General features: G+C 52.0%; 1 protein-coding gene across 1 annotated transcript in view; it reads left to right on the top strand.

Annotated features, from left to right (window-relative positions):
• SIGLEC15 (sialic acid binding Ig-like lectin 15) overlaps positions 1–2,527 on the top strand; it is a 4,156-nt gene extending 1,629 nt beyond the window's left edge. The window contains exons 3-4 of the mRNA XM_008937419.1: positions 6–24; positions 2,220–2,527. Of these exons, the coding sequence (XP_008935667.1) occupies positions 6–24; positions 2,220–2,527 (327 nt within the window). The remainder of the gene's footprint in view (positions 1–5; positions 25–2,219) is intronic.
• Positions 2,528–2,687: the final 160 nt, after the last annotated feature.

Genomic DNA, 2,687 nt, shown 5'->3' with positions numbered 1-2,687 from the left:
ATGGGATAAAGCTGCATTTGATTGGTAAGGGGGCACGAGAGCCAAAGGAGGCAAAGCAACCCGTAGGGAAGTGAGAGCTACAAGATGTGGAAGTTGATGGGATGGTAACAAAAGTTGACCTGAGATAGTCTTCCAAAGGGTTGGCTTTCCATTGGCTTCCAGTCCCCTGCTAGGAGGTGATGGACACAGAGCAGGGAAGGGGATGGGATCCAACCTGGTGATCTCAGGCTCTGGCTGCTGGGGTAAGAGCCAGTCAAGCCCGGGCATCCCACTTTGTCCCTGAAGCACAGGATCTGTGCAGGCAAGCTGGGGTCAGCAGCCCATGGAGGGGGCTGTTTGAAGACATCCCCTCCACCAGAATCTAAACTGGAGAGCCTAGGTGCTGAGCACATGTTGGCATAGGTAAGCAGGAGAAGGAGAAGGTACCTTGGTGGTACCAAGGGGTTGGAAGGACAAGGTATGTGGTACCCATGTGCCACAGGTCTAAACTCCTCTAAACTAGGAACCTTTAAGTGCAAACAGTCTGGAAAAAAACAGCTTGGATCCACAAATGTCAGATGCTAATCCCATCTCCCAAGGTGCTTGAGGATCAAGGGAGGACTAGGAGACACTTAGGAGCAGACTGAGACCTTAACTGTGAATGCAAAGGTGCCACATGTTGGGTGATTTTGCTTGTGAACTGAAACTGCTGTGGCATCCATAGCAGGGCTGAAGATGAGCTTGAGAACTTCTTGAGAAGTTCTTCATAGTCAAAGCTCTCCTTTCACTTGGAGCAGCTCCTGAGCACCCCAACACAGAGCATGGTCAAGGCTCTCCTTTCACTTGGAGAAGCACCTAAGGACCCACCCACCCAGCATGACCAAGGCTGGATGGCAGCAAGATCTGCCTCTCAGGAGCTGCCTGGATTTTAACAGCAGAGGAATGATGATGTAAACAGATAAGGTACTCAGGCTGCATTCTGCTTTGGGGATGGACCCTGAAGTTGTGAATGGGAGGGGTTAAATAATACTTAAAAGCTTAATTTAAACACCAAAACAGACACGTGACACAACTAACACAGCTAGCTTTCTTATGGATCAGCCCTCCAGGCCCCAACTCCTCCTGCCTTACACAGACAAGGGGGAAGATGTGCTGCACGTGGTTGCAAGCTGTGTATGAATTATCTAGCCTGACAAAAAATGACATCAATATTGAACTCCTGCTTTCCCTCCACAAGGACACTCAGTTAGCAGTTTTCACAGCACCTCTAGGAGCTAAATGCATTAAATGTGCCAACAGGCCCAAAAGGAGAGGATCAATGGGTGAGACAACCTTGGCCACATGAGCTTTGCTTCCTTAGCAGACTAGACCAAGGTCCAACAGCTCATCTCTTAACGTTTTGCATCCCCCAGATAATCTCCACCACTGTTCATTCAGTCACACAATCCCACATGCTGCAAACACACAATACAAACCCAGTGGCCCTGTCCTGGTATTGGTGTGCTACCCCTAAGCAACCAGGAACTTGCACCAGCTGTTGGGTGGTCACTAAAGGGTTGGAGCACAACATCCAAAAAAAATGGTTCCCTGACAGTCATTTGCCAAATCTGGCAAATTTTAGGCACTGAGCAAAGGGCTTACCCAGGCAGATCCACCCACGTATGCTCTGGAGGTCAGAGGCCACAGAACAACCATGAAACACCTGCAGGAGAGCACTGTGGATGCCTTGTCCTGGACCACGTGCAGATGCAGCCAGTCCAAAACAGGTCACCAGCTGCACCTGTGGCCACGTCGTGGGCAGCACTGGGCTGCAATTCATGGTCTTCAAAGTGCAGAAAGCAACACAGACAATTCTTCAACTTCACAGACAGTTTCCCTGCTGCAGCACAGTGCCTCTGCCAACATGGAAGGTCCCAACAGCCAAAGTTCACCAAAACTGTGTAAGGCATTACAGGGATAAAAAAAAACCCAACAAATAAAACACACAGCCTTGCACCCAGGCTTTGCTGGGTGGATCTCTTTGCTGGGTGAATCTCTTTGCTCCTCCTTCCAACACAGGCAGAGTGGGGAAGTCTAAAGAAAGCGTTGAGGAAAATGAGGAAGAGGAGGTTCCATCCCAGCCTTAACCTGATAGAACACAACGAGGGTCCACCAAGACCACGAGTTCATTGCAGGTGCTTCCCTTCAGCCCTGCCTTTGAAGCCTGAGGCGCTTTCCCTCCCCTGTTGTGATTTCTGCAGCTGCCCCCAGGATCATCAACATCAGCGTCAGCTCCAGCGGGGACCGCGCCTTCCAGGCACGCTGCACCGCCGAGGGGGAGCCGGCACCCACCCTGACCTGGACGGGACCCCCCCACAGCAACCTCACCTCCACCATCAGCGGGAGCCACCGCGTCACCAAGGAGCTGCGCTCCCTGTCCCGCGTTTCAACAGCCATGGGAGGGCAGAGGGCGCCGTGTACTTCTACAGGTTCAAGGCGTACAACAGCTCCTTCTTCCTCATCCTCATCTTCGTGCCGCTGGGAATTAAAGTGCTCGTTTTGCTGGTGATCCTGATGGTCATCCTTTTCTCCAGAGAAGGTACGTGTCGCCGTTGCCTTCAGTGGTCTTCTTCCACCCAGAGGGGTCACCGGAGATGGGATGCAGCAGATGGAGTCAGGCAGGGGAGGTAGGGCTGGTATTGCTGTTTTGGGGGGGGGGGGTTCTTGGT

This window comes from Merops nubicus, unplaced genomic scaffold (assembly GCF_000691845.1).
Source record: "Merops nubicus isolate BGI_N331 unplaced genomic scaffold, ASM69184v1 scaffold7163, whole genome shotgun sequence".
NCBI lineage: Eukaryota > Metazoa > Chordata > Aves > Coraciiformes > Meropidae > Merops > Merops nubicus.
This window is presented reverse-complemented; position numbering and strand designations above follow the sequence as displayed.